The 25,371-nt window shown below is 27.1% G+C and overlaps 1 protein-coding gene across 1 annotated transcript; it reads right to left on the reverse strand.

The window, feature by feature from the left end:
- Window positions 1-1,954: 1,954 nt before the first annotated feature.
- Window positions 1,955-12,531, reverse strand: LOC109803831 (uncharacterized). The gene is made up of 3 exons (XM_083071268.1): window positions 12,226-12,531; window positions 4,548-4,676; window positions 1,955-3,496 (listed from the first exon to the last, which is right to left on the reverse strand). The coding sequence occupies exons 1-3, from the start codon at window positions 12,529-12,531 to the stop codon at window positions 1,955-1,957; spliced, it is 1,977 nt and encodes a 658-aa protein (XP_082927394.1).
- Window positions 12,532-25,371: the final 12,840 nt, after the last annotated feature.

The raw sequence follows: 25,371 nt of genomic DNA on the forward strand, positions 1-25,371 counted from the left end.
CATCTTTCCTTTGACAAATTGGTCTTGTGTTTGGAAATTTAAATTACTAAAGAATATCCTCCACTTTTTATGGCTAACCTTACATGGTAGCCTACTCACTAATGTTTTTAGAGTTTAGACATTTGTCTATGAATTTTTCTTGTAATAGGTGTGGCAATGGGCAGAAGTCTTTAACACAAGTGCTTAAAGGCTATATAGTTATGCTCAAAAAATTTGGCAACATTTAAAGCTAGATCAAAATAACAATTTCTATAATATGGACTTGCATAAGTGACTTCTTCATAATCTTCATAGTACAATAACAACAATGTTTCCAGTTACATATTGGATAATATGAAAAGTAAGGAACTCAATCATGTTTGAAGATATCAATGTGGAAGATCATCAATCAAGTTCAAACTCTCTTTGTGGATGTTAGTAGCTCTCTCTGCAAAACTTTGAAGATAAGAGAAGTTAGAATAGTAAAATGGGAACCGCCAATTTTTTCAACTGTTTAATTGAACACCGATGGCAGCTCACTAGGGAACCCAAGACGTGTTAGATTTGGAAGTATAATTCATGACCATAATGGAAAATGGGTTTCAGGTTTTTCTAGTTGTTGTGGGGTCTCTACTAGCCTCAAAGCATAATTGTTAGGTATCTTTTATGGATTCTAGAAAGTTTGACATGATAATATTCACAACCTTATTTGTGAATCAGATTCCCTTATGGCCTTAAAGTTGATTAGGAAAAATGAAAATGTTTTTCATCCATGTTACTTGCTTACAAACAGGCTTCAATATTTTGCTTCTTTAAAATTGGATTGTTAATTTTAAATATGCCTTTTGAGAAACTAATTCATGTGCGGAATTTTTGATAAAACATGATGTCACACATGATTAGTTCATCCATGTTTGGACAACCAGTCATCCTCAACTTGATTATCTTTTATTGGTTGATGCCATGTGTATCTTACATGTTAGAGTGTGAATGTGGTTCTTTTTATTTTATCTTTACATTTTCTAAAGCATTAAAAAAGTATTATAAATATTGACATCACATCGTTTACCATTAACAAATTGAAAATGTTTGTATAAGAATTAAATTAGATATTTTGTAGTTAGAAAATTAGATATTTTGTAAATATAAAAATTAAAGTATAAAATTTGTGCAAGTAATACTAAACTAAATAAGTAATTAAACCTAAATAATAGTTCTATCCAAACAAAAATCAAATCAAATGCTACATAATAACCAAAAATCAAATCAAATCCTATATAATAAGGAAAGCAATATTATTCTTTAAAAAAAATCCGTGATATATCAAATCCACTCATAAATTAAAATGAGAAGAACATACGAAAACACAAACAAGCACATTTATAAATAAGTCTTGTAGTGTGTTTGGATGAGGAATTTAAATGGAGTAATTCATTTATTTGATGAATTTCAAATTTTTTGAGGTGAAATACCTTGTTTGGATAAGGAATTTATAAAGAATTTGAAATTCAAGAATTTGTGAAATTCTTTAAAATAGTAGAATTTCAAATTCTCCCAAAAGAGTAAGAATTTGAAATTCCTTATATTTTTTTCTTCTTATTTCACTTATATATTTTATCTTATCTCTTATCTCTTCATGTTTTTAATTGTTGAATATTCAAAAATATTTTTAAAATTATTAAATATTTAAAAATGAGCTAATATTTATTTTTATAAAATTTAATTTAAAAATCTCAACATATAAATATATTTTTAAAATCAATTTTATCATGGTGGAATCAAATTATCATATCAAACTTAACAATTTAAAATTTGAGAAATTTGAATTGACGTATCCAAACAAAATATTTTAAGAATGATAGAAATTGAAATCAAAGTAATTCAAATATCAAGAATTTAAAATTTCTTGAATTTGTAAAATTTCTCATCCAAACACACCATTATGCTTAAATATAGCAACCGAGATTTTGGCTTTTCACTCCTTTCCAACAGGGGTGACTTTGAAATTGGATTTCGGAACACCTGGTGGGCATTTTGTGCACCCTCTCATCCCACGAATTATGTGAGGGTTCATGTTGTATGTAGAGTTTCCTGGATCCAATTGTTCCGTGGGGTTGAAGCTATCTTCAACAGAACCTTGACACTGAGAATTAGTCCCAGCATTCTGAATTGAGCTTGTTGGAAATCTAAGGCGCCTACACTCCTTTTCCTTGTGCCGACCACCGCCTAGCCTTTTATGTTGAGAAGTTTTTGCAGTAGAAATTGTTATTCCACCGTTGGGGCTTGACCTTAGCTTTTTAGAGGTAAAAGAAGCTTTCTGCAACACTTCTCCTTCTGACACATAACCTATCCCATTAACTCTTGTCCTTAAAGATTCCAAACATGCCTTTCCACTAACTAATATATCTTTCTCTTGGTTAGAATTAACAGAATAGGTGTCTCCTCTTTGTGGCATTGACCTAAACTTCTGATCCTCATGATAACCAAAATTTTCTAAGTTAGTTTGGTCTAATTCAATATTATAATCACTGGAGGGACTATTTTGATGCAATATAGAGTTTTTATTCAGCAATTCTTCATCAAGACTTTCGGTGTGGATTGTGGACAAGGGGCTATTAAGTGGGGTATGAGAATCTGGTTTAATCATCCCTTCTTCTATGTTGTCTTTTCTTAGGTCCTCCAAAGTAGAAACTGTAAAATCTAACTTTGAGAAATCATATGACAGCTCCACAATGTCTTTGATATTTACTGATTCAACTACCTGTTTGATCAACTGAGCGTCCTCTAGTTCAGTGGTGTCTAGTTCGGCACCCCTTGATCTCAAGAACATTTCTAGAAAAGCAATCAACTGGACCATCTGATTATACTTATCTTCAAGTAAAAATTGTGCATCGAGTAGCTTCATTTGCACACGTTCTTCACGCCATAGTTCAACCATTTCCATCATTTCCCTCTCTTCTTCCACTTCCTCGCAAATCTTCACGGAATCACTTAGTAATCTTTCAAGCTTAGTCGTGTCTTCCCTTACTTGCATGGCTAACTCATTGCACACTTCCTCTATCTGTTTTCTTCCTTTCTTCTCTTCCTTGTAGTTTGCCATAAACCGTTTGGCTGATAAGTCGGCCTTAGTCAGATCATGTACCAATTTGGTATTCAATAACTCCATCCTTTCTCTACTTCTTCTTTCCCTTGCCAACTTGTCCTTCAAGTCATATAACATTGTTTCAATCTTCTCGCATTCTCTACACCTCCACAAGACCTTTTTGTCTTCAAGATTCTCTCTTTTCTTAGAGGACTTGTGTGTAGCTTTAAGTTTATTGATGGACTTCTGAGCACGTAGGTGTTCCTCCTGCAAATTAGTGAAACCAAAGTTACAGTCACCAAGAGTTTTTTTGTCTTCAAGATGCTTCATGCCACCGATCATATTCAACTTGTTGGATGCTTCATTATTCAAGGAAGGGTTCCATTTTGTTGCATCTTCTTTTGAACATTTGAGACAAGATATAGAAGATTCAAGCTAAGGAAAATAAATAAATAAATCACCACAAAAAAGAATATAGATTGGAATGTAGAATACGAATATTGTTTTCAGGAGGAGAAACATATTTAGTGATGATATATTTAAATCTCATTTATCTCTTGTAGCCAACTATCTTTTTAGATTCTTAAAAATGTGTTTTTTTTAATATCTTTTTAAATCAACTCCTATTTATAAAATAGAAACAACAATTTTGTGCGGAAATATTTTTACAGAGTTTTCTTTAACAAGAATCTTTTTTAGAAATTCTTTTAACTTTATATCTAATTCAGTTTTTATTTATTATAATTATTTATGAATTAAATTTTAACATTTTAAAATAAATTATTAATAAATAAAAATAATCTTGTACTTTATATATCTAAAATATAATATATTTATAAATATATACTTATTCAAGTTCTAAATATAATTTATATATTTAAATATAATATTTATTTATACATATAATTTATTTTAAATTTTATTTATATATAATAAACATTTAACATGAATATTACGTATACTAAAATAATTGTTTTATTTAAGATTAGAACTTACATTTATTTTACTAATTATTTTTTGAAAACTTAATTAAGACAAATAAAATTTAAATATGAGCTATTTTTTTTTCTTAATAAAGAATATCATAAGAAATTTGGGTATAGATAATGGTGAACCTTGTGATCCAAGCGTGACTAAACGACTTTCTGTCTCATATTATTACTCATTAAAAAATAATAGAGTAAATTACATTGTGAGGTTTAATAATAGTGCACATAATTATTTATTTATTTATTTTTGCCTCTACTCTAACTCTACTTTTTAATTGTTTTAAAAAATATGATACTGACATTCTTTAAATATTACATAAATCTTTTTTAATTGTTTAAAAAATATTACATTGTGTTCCAATATAAAGAATATTGTTTAAAACATTACTGTACAAAATAGAGAATCATATATGTGCATCTTACGAAACCTGGTTAAGTATGAGGCTATGAGTATAATTAACTCAAAACAATAAGCATGCATGTAATGTAACACATACCTCACGTCGAAGTCTATTTCCTGAACGCAAGATGGTTATTGGCTTTCTTTGCTGATATTTTATCTCTTCAACTTTTTCTCCTGAATTGTGATGATGAGGAAACGTCATCTTTACATTTCCATCAGCAGGCTGAAGCAAACATGGGTGATGAGATGCCATTTGAGAAATTAATAAAAAATTTAAAAAAAAATAGGGAAGAAGAGCGAAAATGAGTAAACTCCCAAATTAATATTTGAAATTGTATGTGTCAAGCATTTCACTTAATTTTAGGCTTCATCAATCTCCGATTACTTCTTAGTTTTGTAAAACGATTTTACATTTAAAATTACAGCGAAACAAAAACTTAAATCAAGAACCTTTAATGAAGTCGGAGACTAACATTTTTTTATACATAAAATCGTATCACATGAATTAAAATATCATATCATATATTTTTTATGATTAATTTATGAATTAGCATTTTAGGTATACAATAATTAAAATATTCTATCATATATATAGTTTTTAACTATATTGAGCAATATAATCTATCAACCTTAATTATGAAAATATATCTTCTCCATTTTTTTTTATTTCTTCTATTTTCTATATTATAAAAATCAATAAAATAAAGTTGACAAAGTTAATGCTTAATTTAGGAAGAGTCACATTTATATTTTTTAAAATTTTAGTAATGCAAAAAATGGAGAGAAAAGAAAATGATGGAGATCTTTACTTCAAGCCAGGGACGGAGCCAGGATTTCAATACTGGGGGGCCGAGAATTGGAATGATCAAATGAGGCGCTACATTTTTTTAAATAAAAAAAAATTCCAAAGTGATACCACATAGCAGGCCGTACCAGAAGTCCAAAAGTTGAATAAAAAAATAAATTTGGGTTATTCATTTAATTATACATATGAGTTTATATTAAAAATAGGGGGTGCCATATAGTAATATATATGTATATAAAAAAAAATTAAAATTGTTGGGGGGGCCGTGGCACCCGTAGGTCCCCCCTTGGCTCCGTCCTTGCTTCAAGCTTACACCCCAATTTGAGAGACTTACAACAATAATTCTCCGTATTTGCCATCAATCTAGATGACTAAGATCATATTTTGATAAGGTCTAGAGTACTAATCATTTCATATTTAATTATTATCCTAATGGCTAAAATGAAATATAGTTATGCATTGGTCAAATTGAACAATTTACTAATAAGTAAATAATAATAAGTAGAAGACCAAATCTGATGAGTTAAGGCTTAAAACAGTTTTGAAAATACAATAAAAATGATTTTGAAAACTATTTAAAAAAAACACTATTTTATCTGAACAAATATTATTTTACGAAAATTGAAAATTAAAAAGTAAAAAACTCATCGTCATCCTGACCATGCCTTAATAACTGAAGCTTGTGTTGTCCAACAAGAAAAAAATAAATAACTGAAGTTTGAATATATATATAACGATACGAATATAACTTTTACTAAATATTATACCGCTCGATAACTTTATATTAAATGTGAATTTTATAAATCCAACCGTTAGATTGAAAGTTCATATCATTTTATACGTGTATATCAAATTTTGTTAAAATTGAATAACAACTTGAAGATAATCAAAGTGTTCATATTTTAGTATATTTTGAAATTAATATATTACGTTAATTTTGTTTTATAAGAATGAAGTATCAAATCATATTGAATTAATATAAAATTTTGTATATATGATCTAAGAGATATGAACTTTCAATCTAATGGTTGAATTTATAAAATTTATATTTATATTGAGCGGTATAATATTTAGTAAAAATTATACCTGTGTCATTTGAACTCTCCTCATAAATATTATTTCTAAAAACGGATTTTTGACGAATTAAAATATTACCGACAAAATATTTTTTTGGCTAAAATAGTATTTTAGTCCCTTATAATAATTGTTTGTTTCAATTTAGTCCTACTTTTATTTTTGGTCTCAATTTGATCCCTAATAAATTAATTGGTTGCAATGTCGGACTTTCGTCCAAATTATTTAAACGAAGTTAACTGTTGGCCACGTGGATGTCACGTAGATGCGTAGGTGGATGCCAAATTTTTTGAAAACACCTGGAACCAGAACGGCCTGTTCTGGTGCATTCTTAGTGTGTTAATTTTGCATCCGGAACGGCCCGTTCCAGGTGCAAAATTAACACATTAAAAGTGCAACTAGAACGGGCCGTTCTGGTTTCAGAACGAGTCGTTCTGGTTCCAGACTGCTAAACACAAATGGTCAATGATTATAGTTTACGGTTGTGAATTGTGGAAGGAAAAAGACCTAAGATACAAAGCATTTCAAAACACTGGATTTGGTAATATTGTCAATGAAAATTGATAACTTCAATTGCTAAACAGTTGGGCTATACAATGTATCATTAAGGACAATGCAGTGTATTACTAAAGACAATGGTAGCAGATTTTATTTCATTGTTAGTCAAACTGGAGTGAAACACTTATTACCAAATTGACACTATATAGTAAAGGATGAAATGACATGATATTTTTCCTTAAAGTCATTAACGATGTACCCCAACAATAACAACATGTTCTTGAAGAGGTAGAACCTGAAGTAAAGGAAGAAGATATACAGGACTAACATTTCACCACACAATCACATGCAGGGACGAATCTAAGTTAATCATAGTGGGGACACTTGCCCCCACTAAAATTTTTTTCATTCTTTTTTTTTATATATAAAATACTAATAATTTTATAAAATATATATTATTAATTATATTTTAATTATCTTGTTATATCTAATATAATAAATACATTAATATTTTTTTATATTTATTTTATTGTTTAATTTTTTTTTATTTTGTGGTAAAATTATCTTCATTTTTAATGAAGAAAAAATTTACTTACTTCAATAGTAAGTCTTGATAGATTTATTCTACTTAATAATTAATATTCTATATCAAATTTTTAAAAATTTAATTGTTAAATTAAAAAGCTTTTCATGTATAGATCAAATTTATAAAAAAATTTAAAAAATTAAAAATCATATGATATTTCGTTAAATTAATTCAAAATAACATATAAAATATTTTTGTTTTAAATGAGTGTAAAAATTTAGAGGACACTAAAAGAAAACAGATTAATAATTTTATTATGTATATCCTATTAATTTTTATCATTTTATTCCTTTAATTTTAAATAAGTTGCAAAAAATTATTAAGTGATACTTAAATATTTCTTCAGATAGAAAGAGAAAAAAAATTATCACTCTATTTATAAGTATTTTATAAAAATAAGTAATTTTAAAATTTTTACCATAAAAAAATATTTTTCAAAATTATTATAGTTCTGGAACGGGCCATTCTGAATCCAGCACGACCCGTTCTGAAACTAGAACGGACAGTTCTAGTTGTAGAACAGACTGTTCTTTTGTACTCGTTGTAACACAACAGCAACCCGCATGTGGATATTGTCCGCTTTGGCCGCAGCCCTCACGGTTTTGCTTCTGGCAATGGCACGCATGCCACCCCAAAACGCGTCCACACAAGGAAGGTATCCACACCCATATATATGGCATGCTTCGTTCTCCTTCCTAACCGATGTGGGACTTCACACTCGTGGTGTGTTAATTTTGCATCTGGAACGGTCCGTTTCAGATGCAAAATTAACACACTAAGAATGCATCCAGAATGACTCGTTTCAAAACGGGCCGTTCTGGTTCCAAGTGTTTTCAAGCATCTACGTGACATCCACGTGACCAACAGTTAACTCCGTTTAAATAATTTAGACGGAAGTCCGACATTGCAACTAATTAATTTATTAAGAACCAAATTGAGACTAAAAATAAAAGTGAGACTAAATTAAAACAAACAATTATTATAAGGGACCAAAATAGGTTTTTAGCCTATTTTTATTTTTTTCGATGACTATATCCCTGACGGATTATTTGTGTATTGAAAATCTGTTGGAATCTTCACTTACCGTTGAATTTTCATTATTATCGATGGATCGTCAATACTCAATAATTAACGTTTCATGACAAATTATTGTCTATTCAAAATTCGTCGAAATCTTTAGTTACCGATGAATTTTTATTATTATCGATAAATTATGACCGTTAGTATCACATAATATATTGATCAAAATCAAAATCCAACCCTGAATATATTGATCAGAAAAGCAAACAAAGCTTTCACATAATATAAATAAAAATTGTAAATTTTTGCAGCCAGAAAAAAACTTAAAAAATTATTGTGTATATATAATCCAAAACTGTGTAATTTCTGTCAATCTCTGTACGACAATAATCACATTTTAAAATTTTGTAAAAAATGATCAATGGTCTCCAATCATATAATAAGTTCTTAAAAATTGGAGATAAGGACAAATCTGTATTAAAGTATAAAATAAAGAGAAAAATATAAAACAAATATTTAAGTTATTACATAATATAAATGAAATAACATTAAATTTATTATAATATAATGAATTATTATTATGATTTTAATAAATATGATAATAACTATAAAATTGTGACAATAACAATAACAAAAATGATAATGATAAGATAGTGATGAGTTGTAACAGTAGTGATGAACTTGGTCAATACTATTAATAATATAACGATAATAGTGTTAGATAATAATGATAAGAGTCGAGATAATATTAGTATAACATTATAATAATGGATGTATTTGTAATTGAGACAAAAAATTGTCTCATAATTTATTAAATAATAAAAAAATTAAATTTTTATTATATTCATCTTCTTTTTTTTTGTTGTCTTTTCTCATTATCTTTTTATAAACCAAAATAAGATAAATATATTTTTCTTGCTTAGTATCATAACTTTTAGTAAATTAAACATACCTATAGTCAGTCTTGTTGGGAAATATACCCCCACTAAAATCTTTTCCTTTCTAATTAATTACTATACTGTTATATTTTAATTTCTTACACTATATCTAATGTATTATATATTTTTCTTTTCATTCACAGTTGCTTACACTTTTGTTTTTGGAAAAAAATCACATTTAAATTCTTCTATTATAATATATTACATTTTTTAACAAAAAAAATAAGTTACTCCTTTTTTTGATAACCATATTATTGACACGAAATATTTACTAATTTCACCAATAACTAATTAATCATTGTTTAGAAATTTCACCAATCACTTTCAATAAGATTTACTTATATGAATATTTATCTAGGATTTTGGAATAATTTTTTTTGTCTAAAAATTGAGCCAATTTAATTTTAGTCTCTCAATTTTTTTATTTTAATCCTCCAGATTTACATAATACTTTTTTTAATCCTTCCTTAAATGTTGTTAATTTTTGTTTTTAAAATATATCATTTCAGCATTCAAATCACTATTAATTTTACTAAACTGGAATTTTTTTAATTTAAAATTAATTATTTTAAAAATAAATAAAATGTCAAAATTTTACAGTAATTCTTTTTACCATTCACCTCAACCGCATATAGAATATGCATGTTCTGAAAACTATTGAAGACAGGCATGTTGTTCTGGAAACTGTTTATGCAGTGCCAAGTTGTGGACAGGCGCATTGAAGAGGGAGCAATTTGGTGAGAGGCGAAAAGTCTAGACGCAAACCATACTGTATATTCTTTGTATTTTCAATTTTTTTTGAGAACTGCAAGGGGTTTGGCGTCGTATGCTGTTTAAGAGTGAAAAAGGTTCGTATAAACAAGTTACACAATCGAATGATAAACGAGAAAGAGAAGGAAAACCGCAAAAAAAAAAAAATGAAAAGGGATCAAATATTCAAAACAGAAACCAACACAAAAGAAAATCATTACTAAAAGGGAAACGAAAACAAATTTTTTTTTTTTGAAGAGAAACAAAAATTAAAATTGAGTACTTCTGAAACTTTTATATCGATCAAGCAATTTACAACGGAAAATGAAAAATTTTAAGTGTAAAAATTAATTTTTATCCTAAAATAATTCATATTTTAAATTAAAAAATCTATGCATAAAATTAATGGTAATTTAAATGTTAAGATAGTTTATTTTAATAGTAAAAATTAACAACGTTTAAGAAAAGGTTAAAATTAGATATTATATAAATTTGGAAGATTAAAATAAGAAGTTTTTTTTAAGGGATTATAATTAAATTGGGTCCATTTTTGAAGGAAAACAAAAATATATTTAACTTTTGAGAATATTTGATTATAATAATATATTTTTGGATATATATATATATATATATATATATATATATATATATTGCAAAATATCTTTTATTAAAATAACATCATTAGATATATTTCTTTATTCAAATCTTATTATAAATATGAAATTAATTCAACCTTTTATGATCTAATTACTTTTTAAAAATAAAAAAAATTATATATATAATATTTGTATTTGATAAAATTTAAATTATTTTAAAAAGTTGATAACTTATAGTTAAAATTATTTAAAAATGAAATTCAACAAAAAAAATAAATAAAGAGAAAAGTTACCTTATAATTAAAAAGAATAAAATTATATTATTTCATTTATTAAAAAGTATATTATCAAATACTACTAAATTATATAATTAAAACAGATTTTAATAATATTATTAAAATTAACAAAGTCAAGAAATAATGAAATACAAAAAGAAAGAGGAAATGAGAGAGAGAGAGATGAGGAGGGAGGGGGAGGGAGGGAGAGAGAGGGGGATGAGGGGAAGAAAAGAGGGAGGGGAAGGGGTAGGGAGAGTGAGTGAGAGAGAGAGAGGGGGGGGGGGGGAGAAAGAGAAAGAGGACATAAAATACTTGAGAAAGATGAAATTCAACTATATATTTTGAAAGGAGAAATTAAATTATATATTTTTATTTTAAAAAGAGATATTTATAATCTTTTTATATAATTAAAACTTTTTCTTTAAGTTGAAAAGGTTAAATTTTCAACCCTCTCATATATAAATATTCTTGTATGAAAGTGAGATAAAAATAATTTTTGAGAAATAATATTTCTTGGAAATTTTTTTCTTCTAATAAAAATAGATATCAAACATAAAAAATTAATATTTCATTTTTAAGAAACTAAAAATTTCTCTCCAACTAAACCCTACAAAAGCTATCAAAAGAGATTGGATTGGTCTATCCTAACAAACATAAACGTGAAACTAGACTAATCTGAGGTGACCCGAGTTTGTAACTTGAAAATGGGCTGGTTTAAATTAAAAATGAAAAATTATCTAATATCTTTAAAATATGAAATTTTATAGAAAGCATATGTAACATGTTTGGAATTTTAATGATAATATATATATTAATACATTTGTAGTGTTAAATTTTTTACACTGTCGTCGTTGCATATATATATTATTAATATTACAAATTTAGGCATGTGTTACTCTCGCAACTTATTTTTTATTTTTGGAAATGTCACGGATAACACGTCTTTGATTTCTTTAATAAGAAAAGCATATAAAGTTTACTGCTCAAGGCTAGCTATATCTTTTCTTGCTTTCTGTAAATTATTATATATATAGTCTATACTCTATTGTGTAATACATACAATTTCTGAAATTAAATGCCCCGTTCATGGTTAATTTCCAAAGATACTCGCGTGGGGTTTGCCATTTTACTATTTCAGGCTTTTACCGAACCAACCAAAGAATTAACGTACCAAAATGAAAACGATGTGACAATAAAATGAAAAAGAGTTGCACATTGACATTATACCTGATACTTGAACGACGGTGCATGTCGGAAAACATCACCGTGGCGTAAGAGCTCCATAAACCGCCACTGCCACCAGTACCACCCTGCTGCGAGCTTCCTCGCCGAAACCTCACTTTTCTGCGAACCTGGAAAAAAATTCGGAGGGAAACTGCTATTACCTGCAGAGGGTTTCTTTTGCGTCTCTCTGAGGCGGAAGGCGACGGCAACGCCTGGTTTTCGGTGTTTCCGGCGACGGCGAATCGCCGGGATGAGGGAGTGGCCGGAGGAGATCATTAGATCGGGAGGAGTGTTGTTGTTGGACGCCATGAATAGAATGTGTGAGAGAGATAAGTTCATAGACGTAGAGCTTCAAAGCAAAAGGATCGGAGGAGAAAGAGAAAACGTTGGAGAAAACGAACATAAGTTGGCCCGAAAATCATAATATTTCTGCCTCCACAGGAATCACCATCTCCCCTATTTATTTAGCTCAACTTGCATGGATTTTATTGTGTTTTTATGATAAGTGATGATTTGTGGACACTAGAAGACCCCGTAAATGAATAAATGAAACACTATATTCATTCACACAAGAATATTTTTTTATTATACACGTAATTATTTTTATCAATTATTTATCTTTCTTCGAGCATAGATATTTTGGAGTTTCCAAATATATATCTTTTTTCCTTTTATATTAATGGTGTTATGCATGAATCTAAATTTACTCCATCTACTTACTTTGGTTCAAATTTTAGATTATTAGAGTAGGACTCAACTCAATTCGATCAAATTTGTTGTTTTTCAGGTTGAATACAAGAATTTAATGTTAAAATTCAATCCATTAATATATTTTAATTTTTTATGTATATATATATATATATATATATATATATATATATATATATATATATATATATATTATAAAAAATATCACGTTTCACCTTTTCTGCCAATGATATCGTATGCTTGAGCAGCTTTGAAAATAACAGCAACAAATAGTTGCTTTTCACGAATAGAAGGAATGTAAAGAAGATTTTCTTATCGTGTTGTAACTAGGTTTTTTTGGTGATTGTGTTATCCTAATTAGTTAAATATGTATATGTCTGTGGTAAATTTGATGTACAATAAGTGATATCAGAATCGATAGTCTGAGCAGATGACTCAATGGAGTTGGCAAGTGGATCTAAGTATAGGATCTCTTATATCAAAAGTCTTCTTAACAGTGAGCCTATATATGGAGGAGTGTCCTCCTGGTAACATGAAGGGTTAAGAGACGTGTCTCATTCATAATGAAACGATAGTGCAAGTACTTAGAGTGTGATTGAACTCTATGGGCCACCATCAAATATGCATGTCATGTTCATAATGGAATGACGATGCAAGTACTTGAGCATGACTGAGCTTTATAAGTTATCATCGGATATACTCGTGAACTGATGGCTTTTGCTAACAAAGGGGTAGAACCATGATCTTTTGTTTGAGAGGAGGATTGTTGGAATACAAGTAAAGTCTCACATCATTCAAACTAGAGGATAAACATGAGTTTATATATATACAATTTTCTGTATTGATTAGAGGCCTTTTTGAACGATATCCAAAAACAAAACTGTGAGGATTGAATGCAAAGCAAATAATATCTTACCCATAAAAACATGTGTATTGTAGTAACCTCTTATGCATAACAGTTATAAAAAAATTGTAAGATAATAATGACATTTTTTTGTTGACCGGATAATATTATCAAATAATATGTGACATAAGTTGATTTACTCGTTACATTGAATAATGTTTATCACATAAATTTCTTATTACATAATGTAATTTGTTGGTTTTTCTTAGTGTTTATTGCTTGAAAAGACCTTTATAATGAGTTTCACAGGAAAAAAAAAAAAGAAATTTTACTACCAAGTTGATTTGTGAAATATGAACAAATATTAAAATGCAAACTGTAATATTTTAAGGAAAAATTGACTTTAAAAAGAAAAGAGCAATAATTAGAAAGTTATAAAAGTATTATTTGAAATTGTCAAAAAATTTAAATTTTAAAATATTTTTTAACTTTCAATGATTCAATCCAAATCAATTTGTTATTGACTGAGTTGATTGGCTTCGAATTTGATAGAAAAATTCGATAAATTCAACTAAACTTAATCCAAACTATTTTGATTTATCAGTAATGAATTTGATGAAACTCATCCATAGATACCTGACTATTATATTTTCCCTTTTCCTCTTGTTTGTTTTTCTTACAGAAATTCTGAGCAGACCTATTTTCCTTATCCAAATTAAATCTAAAAGTGGTTTCAGGAAAATTTGTAGAAAGTACTAATTTATTGAAAAAGTTATTATATTAAAATATCAAAATAATTTAGAAATAATATTAATGCTTATTATCATATTAAGTTGATTATAAAAATAATATCAAGTGCTTGCAATGTGAGTTTGGAAAATGATTAATGGACACACCATGTTAGTAAACACATTGAGACAAAAATAAAATAGAGATTCGAAATACAGATATTTTATTTTTTATAATGATAGTAATGAGAATATGACATTTTAAAATTATATTATTGATGTAAAATATTTTATTAACTTATTGATAATTAATTTTTATCAAATAATTTAACTGATTTTTTTAATGAAAATCTATTTTTAATCATATTTTTATTTATAAAATTTCAACTTATAATGCAAAGACATGTTAGTTATGACATGTTGGGTTCAATTGATTTTCCAACTTATGCGCTGATCTATTTGGTGAAGATTGAAAATGTTAAACGAGTGTTTGTTATATTAAGATGTGATTATATTATTACTATTATTATTTAAAAAAATTATAGTGGTCTGTCCGATACGTCAATGTGTCTTATTTGATAAGACTGAAAGTGTCGTCCTCTTTTTACTATTTTACGTTGATAAAAAGGATAGATCTGATCTGACCAATTTATTCTTGTGACAGGTACGGTAGAAATCATTAACCATGTAAATTCCATTTAGGAACAGTAACAATTGCCAGAACTTACTTTTGTCTCCTCCGAGGTTTCTAAACGGTCTTACCTTATTATAGCCCCCAGACTAGGGATGGAAATGGACTCATCGGGTAATAGTAAATTTATTTTCGTCGAATGAAAATTAACTCCATATCTATTTTATATTTGTGTGAATATCATTAAGTGAGTATTTATGAATTTTTTGAATACTCACGGATATTTATGAATATTTATAAAATTTTTAAGAAATTAAAAAAAATTATATTATAAATAATTTTAAGTTTATATTTTAATGTCATTGAAATATTAAAAATAAAAATTTAATATTAATTTTGAATTTTTATTTAATGTTAATTTTGTTGAAATAATAAAAATTCAAGATAATCAATAACTTATAATATATCAATCTCACAAGTAAGTTAAAGTCTCATCACAAAGCTACAATAATTCAATCTCATAATTCTAAATGAAAGTAAACAACTTAAACTACATAAATCTTATTGGTCCAATCAAAGCTAGAAAATTAATCAAATTATATCCAACATAATTTTATAACATGTTTAACACATACTTTTGTAAGAAAATAAGATGAGAGAGTGTAGTTTTAGGGTTATGTGGTATAAGGATAATTAGGATATTTAAGAAATAATATTAAACGGGTACCCGCAGGTATGGATATCATCATACTCGTCCCTACCCCATTTATAAACGGATAAAAAATTATCCGTCTCCATTATTCGCGGGTACCCAATTAGCATATTTATTTATTATTCGTAGCGGATTTTATCCACAGATACTCGCGAGTGCGGGTATTTTGACCATCCCTACTCCAGACCCTACGATTATAAGGTTTCTAAATTAGTTTACTTTATTTACTCTTAATAATAATAATAGTAACAGTAAAGTATATAATATATAAATTCACATTTTCATTTTTTACTTAATTTAAAAAAACTCAACAAATGTTTTATATGTTGTGTTTGGTATCGATGAAATAGCAACGAAAGAGAAGAAAAAACTAATATAAATAAATAAATTTGTTCGCTTGGTAATTAAGTAAGAATTTCGTCAGATGAGAAATTAACAGACATAAATACCATGTCTGTAAAGTTTCTTTGCAGAAGTGAGAAGAAATAAAAAAGAGAAATGTGTGTCATTGTATAATTTATTCGAATAATCAAAATTTTTAATCACATAATAAAAGTTTTTATTCGAATAGTAAAATCTTTAATTATTTGAATACGAAAGCTTTTTATTCGAATATGAAGTTTTCGAATGAAACTTTTTATAATTATATAATTACTTTTATTTTTAATTAATTATTTTTATTTCAAAAATATTATTTATTTAATTATATAATTTTTATTTAAATGATTAAAATAAAAAATAATCAATAACAATTCATTTTTAAAAAAATTATTTTGTATTTTTTTTTACTCTATTTATTTATTAACCTATTTATTTATTTCTCTCCTCTTTTCATTTCTTTATATCTATTGTTAAATATTTTCATTCTTCAACTAGAAATGTGTTGTTTATTCAAATAAAATAACTTTTTAAAAATATTTATTTAATTAAATAAAAAATAATTTTATAGCAAATAGAGAGGAATGATATATATTGTAATTTTATTAAATATAAAAATATCTTTATTCAATTTATATTTATTCAAATAAAATAACATCTGAAAGTTATTTATTCAAATAAACATAAATTTTATTCGAATAAAGCATATATTATGTTTTAATGAAATATATATTTATAATATAAAATGTGTAAAAATTTAATAGAAAAATAATATTATAATTTTATTATTCATCATAATTTCTTTTCTGTTTATCCATTTAAACCAAAGAACTTTATAATATTATTTCTCTTTTATTTATTATTTATTGTCTTAAACTAAACAATCTTATTTATATTCTATTTCTTATTAATTACTACTCTATTATTTTTCTCTTTTCTATTTCTCACTTATTTCTTTTCTCATAATTAAATACAGGGTTAAGGTTTAGTATTTGCCTTTAATTATTATTCATTTCTGGTAGTTGACCACCGTGATTATACGTAGACAATAACAAGAAGAAAGGATAATTCTGGTGAGTTAACAAAGTTGGATATACCTCGGATTAAATCAGTCTATATATTTCACCTTCAACCATGAGCAAATCCATACCTAAGTTGTACAAATGAAAGGATGCTAAAAGAAGTGTTATTTGGTCGGTGGAAAGGGAAAACAAGGGTTCCAATTTCTGATGAGTCCACCAACCAATTAGAGAAGTAATTAAAAAATTGAGCTAACTCTTTCCCAGATATATATACAGAGAAGCCAGGGTGCGGCAAAACCTGAAAAATACCTAACACTCATGCTCAATTGCACTCAACAATTAAAATTCCAACTGATGTTGTAAACAAAGGAATCATAAACCCTAAAAATTAGGGACAAAAATAGTAAAATAGCCAATCCTGTTTGAAACCTGCTCCCTCTACTCAATTAATTTGATTAAACTATTCGATGCAAAATATTAGGGTCAGGTACTGAAATTAAACTACCTTAGTACGTGGACTGTAGAGTGCCACGGCTAAATCTTTGGACCCACTTGTTACAAACTTTGGTTACTTTCATCAATATTTATTCACAATTCCGCGTCTAGTTGATAGAAAATTAAATCCCAGAGGTTATTTCTGATGCAGACACAGCTGCTAAAATAGTCGCTGTAACATTTAACACTTATTGTACGTTTGGTAGATAGATAGCCAGATAGGCAACATCATCATGAATCTAGCCATTACCTGAGTGATGTCAACAACAACTAAATGCACTGTTCCGCTGAATTGACATATTTCCATCTTCTATAACTATTGTATTACAATATTAATTCCACCTCTACTCTGTGTTCTGTGTTCTGTGGAAGAGAATAAGGAGTGTGAAAGTGAATAAGTTATTGTTGAAGGTTAGAGATGAGGTAGAGTGGAAGAGGAGGGAACAGAGTGGAGGTCCAAACTAAAACAACTCACAAAATTTTCATTTTTATTACATATACATAACATAATTGATTATGTATATAATAAATATATTATTGATAAAAAAAATACACCATAAAAAATAAAATGATAGTTATTACTAATGAATAAACAATTTTTTTATATATTTATTTTTTTAATTTCATCTTTAAGAAATACATTAGAAGAAAAAAGATTAAAATGTAAGATAGAGATATAATTGTCTTTCAAAAAGTAAACATAAAAAAGTGATTTTTATTTTATATATTTTTATAGATAACTTATTATATACATATATCATTGATTATGTTATCTAATATATTATATATATAATTTTATTTTTTTAATAAATAAAATAATAATAATAATTTATATATTACAAGTGGTGTTCTCATTTGAAATGTCATCTCTCACTCATATAATGAGAAACAACTATATTAGAGATACATCGGCATGAGAGAGAGGATTTGAAAGTACTGTATTCAAGCATAGTATTTATATATATATATATATATATATATATATATATATATATATATATATATATATATATATATATATATATATATATTATATTTTAGTTATATATAAAAAATATTTAACTTGTGCATTGCATAGTTTAAAATACAAGTTATTAATAAAATTATATTTTTAAGAGAATGTAAAATATTAAATCATATTGGAAACTCAAAAGATTATCTAAACTCATTTTAAAAATTGTTAGTCTAATTTTAAAATCTAAATCATCTTATCTATTTTAGACCAAGCTAGTCTTATTATTAGTGAAATAACCTTATAAAAATAATTCTCATAAAATATTCTATCAAACAAATATCAGAAAATAACTCCATCAATTATAACTATAAAAAAATTATTATGTAATGACATATCCTACAGTAACATAATATTTGTTACTAAAAATTATTTTTACTTACACAATAAATACAATACATATTGATATATTATCAAAAAAATGTAGGTATAGATTATAGTAATATACAATGTATGTTGTTGAATCTCATTCAAAATAAATATTAAAATTATATGTAGCTATATATCAAATAGATTATACTTACATATATTGTATCTATAGTTATGGGTGTTCAAAAAACTGTATTAAACTAAACTATTATGAAAATTAAACTAAACTAGACTATAAAAACTAAACTAATTTTTATAAAAACTAAACTAAACTATATTTTAAGTTTAGTTTTTAAAAATTAAACTATTATAAAAAATAGTATAGTGCACTTTAATTTTTTTAAAAAAATTTATAATTAGGAAATGTTCTAAATTATTAATTAGAACTAAACTAATAAATAACTAATTTGGATTAAACTAGAAAAAAATAAATTATATTTATAAAAATTGAACTAAAATGATTTTTACGTTCAGTTTTATAAACATAAAACTATTTTCTAAAGAATAGTTTGTTAGACCAAACTATTAATAAAACTGAATTCTCAATATTAATGTCTTTTTCATAATTTTTTAATTTCGGCTATTGTCCATTGAGTTAGAATACTAGTGGCTTAGTGTCATTATACACAACTACACATTTTTGTTTTTGTTACAGTTTTTCTAGGGTGATTTAATTTATAGGATTAGAAGAAAAAATTAATTTTCATTTATTAATTGAAGAAAAATTTATATACCTTTAGTAATTATTACTCTTTCTATATTTTTAATATAATTATTATAAAAATTAAAAATGTACTATATATGTGTGTATAAATTTATCTCTTTATTATCCAAATATTTTTATTTTTTATGCTAAAAATATTATTGTTTTAATAAAAAATTATAATATTAATTAGTTGAGTTTAACAACTGAGTTTGCAACATTATAAAAGTAACGAAATATATTTTTATAATATTTTTTAAAAGTCATACTATTTTGTACAGAACGCAATAACTAAATAAATAGTTACATGTAATATTTAGATATTATTTTTAAACTTTTTATTTAATAATTAATAAGATCAGTAAATTGATTGAAAATTAGAGTCTTTATTAAGATACTTTGTTTTTGTTCATAATTTTTGTTCTATAACATCGAACTAGTTTATGAACTTGTCAAAAAATCAAATTACTAAAAAATAGTATAATAATCATAGATTATGATAAATTTATTTATTTATTTTTTAGCATAACTTTGATTGTAAAAAAATTATAAATTAAAAAATTTAAAGGAATTTTTTAGAGTGTATTTGAATTCAGATAATAATAATAATAATAATAAGTTAATTTAGTATAAATTATAATATAGTTCAAACTTAAGAACTATAGGTCACTAAAATATAAAATAATTTAGTTCAATTTTTTGAAATTATTTTTTAGTTCACTTCAGTTTAATCAAATTATAATTCTAATTTAGTTTAGTTCACATGTAGTGTAGTTTAGTTCAACTCTTTGAACAGCCCTATCTATAATGACATTTTTTGTATGTCATTATATATAATATTTCTTATAGTAATCATTGTGTAGATATATGACTCTAAAGACACTATATGTGTGTAGATATATGACTCTTATGAGATTTAACAACATATTTTATGTATATTATAGTTTATATCCACACTTTTTAATAATATACTAACATATGTTATATTTATTATGTAGATAAAAATAATTTTTAATAATATATATTATGCTACTATAAAGTATGTGTGTTACTATATGATAATTTTCTTATAATGATTACAATGTATATATAAAAATATAGTTTTTAAACTTGCTTTAACAAGAACGATAACAATCACCACGACGACAACGACACAACACAAGAAATAAACTGTTCCACTCAATTAAAACAAAAGAAACAAAATTTCTGAAAACTAGTGCGAAAAGTTCATGTGGGGTTTCTCTTCTCATGGCACCAATGCTACCTATATAATATAAGCAACTTGTAATAAGAATGGGAGAGAGGACAAAATAGAGGAGCTTCAGACACATCTAAATTTTATCTTTTATAAATACAAGGGATAATATTGTCTGTTATGTATTATTGAAATTTAAAATGCTTCCAACCAGATTTCGTTCGATAAAAAAAGCATGGAATTAGTAACTTTGAGTCGAACGAATGTCTAATGAAGAATAACATTTGTTCAGCAAGAAATATGAGATCAGTTGCCAAACAAAGTGTAACACCCTAGTATTTTTTTCTAAATGTTTAATAATTTATTTTAATAATAATTAATTGGATTTTTTGAATATGAGCTTCTTTTATTAAATGGAAAACATGGTTTGAAATTAATTATTTGTTTTATTTAAACCCTAGAATTTTGTTCTAAATGTTTAATAATATATTATTTTAATAATAATTAATTGGATTTTTTAATGAGTTTATTTTATCAAATGGAAAACATGGTTTGAAATTAATTATTTGTTTTATTTAAATGTTCTAAGGGGAAGGGAAGTTTAATCACATTCATTAGACTAGCTAAAAGAGTTAATTGTGGATTAGGGAGTTATTGGAGTTGTCAATTTTTAATTACTTTTACGCTTCTCAATTATTTCTTTTACATTTTTGTACTCTAAAGAATTGAGAAAACTAGAGATCATTGAAGATCGCCTTGGGATTTGTGCTCTACATCTAGTATTCACAAGATAAAAGGTGAGTGAATAGTCCCATTTTAAACGTGAGATATATGTTAGGTATAGTGACATTGATATCTAATCTTTTTCTCTACTTTATGCATTGTGTAAGGGAACAATCCCAATTGTTGATCTTAACTTGTAGTTCTATGTTCTATATGATCTTCTAGTATTCTAATTGATGTTGTTGATTGATATGTATGTTTAACTGTATGTAATTACTAATCTTGTGTGGGTTTTGGATTACTCATGAGTTCTTGTGGGAACCTTGGGGAATGAATGTATTGAGTTAATATAAGAGTTAATTAGAATGTTTATGTATGAATAAGTAATTTTTGGCCTATAGACGTGTATGTTGACCTTTGGAACGTTTTTAACAAATTGGAATCATGAGTTGGGTATTATGCATGTGTGGTATGATTTTCACATTTCTATAGTCTAGGAATTTTCTAGTGTGAAGTTGGGCACCATTATGGGTCGTTAGTGTAACAATTCGATAGATCCCTACACGTTACAGTTTAATAACTAGCAGTAGAAAACATAAATATACTACCTAAGGTCAAAATATAAAGAGTACCTGAATATACATGCAATAATATATACATGTGTAAAATTTCATAAACACAACACTAAGATAAATCCTTTAGTGGGACTACAACTATAAATATACAAGCGTATATAGATACGATAATCCAGCATTGAAAGTGTAAATCTAGGTTGTCGCTCAAGCAACAACTACAAAAGAAATTCTACACGATAGCTCAAAACTCAATACCATCATCCATTAGCATGACCCACAAGATGTACTCCTCCTTTATTAGCCTATCCTTATCCTGTTCCCATACCAAGTATGATCATTGCATCTAACCACAAGGAAACATGCAAAGATAAGCTCACATTCAAAAATAATCGACAAGTATAGAAAAATTAAACTAACTATACTACATCTCCACCATTCAACATTCAACAACAAGATTACAAATCAAAAACATGGTAGCATATGCTCAACTTATGGAACAACTACACAACTTATTAACTTAGTATATGAGTACCACATTTATTCAACACAACATAGTAATCAACAAAGTAGTACACAACTCAACTCATTTGACAACTCAACAATTATATCAACACAACACAACATATAAATCATTGAGTGCACAAGATAACAACAATATGTGTCATCACGCATTCAACTAATAGATCTCTTACAACAAAGGTGAGTAGTCTAAGTAGCTTGACCCTATTGAACTAACTTAACAATGCGATCTTTTTGGGCTTGCTAGATCAATAGCAAATTTGGATATAAATCAATAACACAACATGATTTCTCAAATTTTTTCACTTAAATTAGAAAAGTCTAGTATTGCTATTAGGATAGAACGACTTAACTGTGAGTCTACCACGACTTTAATATACTTAACTAATTCTCCTATTGGATTAACCCCCTGACTACCCTCCAAATACTACGTCTCTTCTAGTACTTAGTTAGGGATTTTTGCTCTTGACCTTGTACCTTACTCAATTTATCCCTTTGTACACATATGACATGATCTTCTCCCATACATATCTACATTTTATAATGAATATAGCTCAACTTGGTCCCTATAATATTTTATATTGGTCGCTTTATACATGTATGACTTGATCTGACCCCATACGACACCAACTAAAGGTTTTAGAAGAGAGACAACATTTTGCTTCAAGAGTCAAATTCTTAAGAAGGGTTTTAAAAACCTATACTCTTGGAGCACCATAACATCATATTCTTACAATGTGATATTCAACTTTTAAAACAACACATCTCCTATAGTCCTAAGTCAATCAACACAATTCAACATTATGCCTTAAGTATTCTCAACTTAGCTACTCAACACTATAAAACATACAACTCTTACTACATTCAATTATTAAACAACTTACAACTTTCAACAATTTAAACATCAATATACATCATCTTACACTAGTGCAAAAATAGCTTTTAAGATCGGGGTTTTAAAATCGGTTAAGGGGGAACCGATTTTAAAAGGAAGGCGGTGGCATTTTTGTAATTAAAATCACCACTTTTAAAATCGGTTAAAATTTAACCGATTTTAAATGGTATTTTAAAATCGGTTGTTATTTACCCGATTTTAAAAGGTGCCTATGTTACTACTTTTAAAATCGGTTGTTTTAGAACCGATTTTGTATATGGTATACAAAATCGGTTCTAAAATAACCGATTTAAAAAAGTAGTAACTAAGGCACCTTTTAAAATCGGGTAATTGATAACCGATTTTAAATATGTGCGTTCTTACTCTTCAGTTCTCTCAGCTTTGCGTTCAGGGTAACAATTTGCCTCCATTCGAGTTCCGTTTCGTCTTCACCGCCATTGTCGCGCGTCGTTGCTTCCTGTGACGCCGTAACCAGAACCAGAACCAGGGTTACGATTTGCCTCCATTCGAGTTTCGTTTCGTCTTCACCGCCATTGTCGCGCGTCCTTGCCTCCTGTGACGCCGTAACCAGAACCAGAACCGGGGTTACGATTTGCCTCCATTCGAGTTCCGTTTCGTCTTCACCGCCATTGTCGCGCATCATTGCCTCCCGTGACGCCATAACCAGAACCAGAACCAGAAGTAGAAACAGAACAGTAAAAAGTAGAAACAGAAACACATGTGCCCTTTACCAGACACTTGCCGAAAGAGAAAGAGAGATGGATTGGTAAGTAAAATAGAAATTCTGGTATAGACCTAATTAATATACTTGACTTGGGTGTGTATTATGCTGATAATACACCACCATTAATCTAGTATAATAAGAAGTATTCACACAACTAACTTTTATTAAATAAGTTGTGTGTTCACTAATGTATTCACTCAAGTCAAGTATAGTGTGTGTAATTATAGAGTTCAATAACCATATACACCGTAAAGGTTTTACACAATTAGTTAATCAGAAATCATGTTATGCATGATTTTTAAGGTTTTTAAGATGTAATATAAAAGTTAACAAAACTTATTAAAAAAATCAATTTCTGACGGCCGGTTAAAAGCCCTTTACACTGTGCAAAGAATATTCTTGTTTCAATTAGTCTCAGCAAAGAATAGTTAGTGCAAAAGGTAATAAAATTTAATGATTACATTGCTGGAATGAATTCCTTTGATTTTTTATTATTATTTATTTATTTGTGATGAATTCATATTCATGCAGGTTGGGACTCCTGGACGAGTTTTAGATCACCTAAAACATATCAAAGGATTTTCTCTTAATAGATTAAAATACTTGGTATGATTTCTACATTTTTTTTGAAATATATTTTGATGTGTGTGAGAAAATCATTTAACAAGGACACCACGCTTGTGACTCTCTTTTCACTTTTCCAGTTGCCACCAAAATGAGCTCATGCTGCTACCTTGTTAGTGCTTTAGATCCAACAATTCCATTACGGGATTCAAAATTAGTCCTTCTGAACTTAAATTACGTCCCTCCAAATTAATTTAATTTAATTTAATTTAATTTTCTTAAAATCAAAATCTGTCCCTTCTGCCTCATACAACTGAGCACGTGTTTAAACTTTTAATACATATTATTATTT

This window comes from Cajanus cajan, chromosome 1, assembly GCF_000230855.2.
Source record: "Cajanus cajan strain Asha chromosome 1, NIPB_CcT2T_4, whole genome shotgun sequence".
Classification (NCBI taxonomy): domain Eukaryota; kingdom Viridiplantae; phylum Streptophyta; class Magnoliopsida; order Fabales; family Fabaceae; genus Cajanus; species Cajanus cajan.